Raw genomic sequence first — 1,175 nt, forward strand, 5'->3', positions numbered from 1 at the left:
TCAAATCTCTCAGACATCTCAGAGACATCTCCGACATCAAAGGCATCTCAGACATCCTAGACATCTCAGACCTCTCAAACCTCTTAGACATCTCAGAAATCTCAGACCTCTCAAACCTCTTAGACATCTCAGAAATGTCAGACATCTAAAAAATCTTAGACATCTCAGACATCTTAGACATCTTAGGCATCTCAGACATCTCATAAATCTCAGACATCTAAAAAATCTTAGACATCTCAGACATCTTAGACATCTTAGGCATCTCAGACATCTCATAAATCTCAGACATCTAAAAAATCTTAGACATCTCAGACATCTCAGACACCTCAGACATCTCAGAAACCTCAGACGCTCAGACATCACATCTCAGGCCTGTCAGACATCTTAGACATCTCAAACAACTCATACCTCTCATACATCTCAGGCCTGTCAGACATCTTAGACATCTCAGACAACTCAGGCCTGTCAGACATCTTAGACATCTCAGACATCTTAGACATCAAAGATACCAAAGAAATCTCAGAACTCTCAGACATCTTAGACATCTCAGACTACAAAGATACCAAAGAAATCTCAGAACTCTCAGACATCTCAGACATCTCAGACTACAAAGATATCAAAGACATAACAAACATCTCAGACACCTCAGAGATCTCAGACGTCTCAAACACGTCAGACACCTCAGAGATCTCAGACGTCTCAAACACCTCAGACACTTCAAATATCTCAAACACCTCAGAAACCTCAGACACCTCAGACACCTCAGATATCTCAGACACCTCAGACATCTCAGACATCTCAGACATCTCAGACATCTCAGACATCTATGACACCTCAGACACCTCAGACACCTCAGACACCTCGGATACCATAGACATCTCAAACATCTAAGACACCTCAGACATCTCAGATACCATAGACATCTAAGACATCTCAGACATTTCAGATACAATAGACATCTCAGACATCTCAGACATCGCAGACGTCAAAGACATATCAGACATCTCAGATATCGCAGATATCCATGGTATCTCAGACATCTAAGACGTCTCAAACATCCCAGACATACCAGACATCAAAGGCATCTCTGACATCTCAGACATTTGAGACATCAAAAATATCTCAGACGTCTCAGACCTCTCAGAACTCTTAAACACCTCAAATCTCTCAGACAT

The 1,175-nt window shown here is 41.5% G+C and overlaps 1 protein-coding gene across 1 annotated transcript; it reads right to left on the bottom strand.

Annotated features, from left to right (window-relative positions):
• Nucleotides 1-359: 359 nt before the first annotated feature.
• Nucleotides 360-1,175, bottom strand: LOC111803756. Its single transcript, XM_023688291.1, has 3 exons — nt 1,070-1,175; nt 645-715; nt 360-551 (listed from the first exon to the last, which is right to left on the bottom strand). Exons 1-3 carry the CDS (start codon nt 1,173-1,175, stop codon nt 360-362), a joined length of 369 nt encoding a protein of 122 aa, XP_023544059.1.

The sequence above is a fragment of the Cucurbita pepo genome, chromosome LG10 (assembly GCF_002806865.2).
Source record: "Cucurbita pepo subsp. pepo cultivar mu-cu-16 chromosome LG10, ASM280686v2, whole genome shotgun sequence".
Taxonomy (NCBI): domain Eukaryota; kingdom Viridiplantae; phylum Streptophyta; class Magnoliopsida; order Cucurbitales; family Cucurbitaceae; genus Cucurbita; species Cucurbita pepo.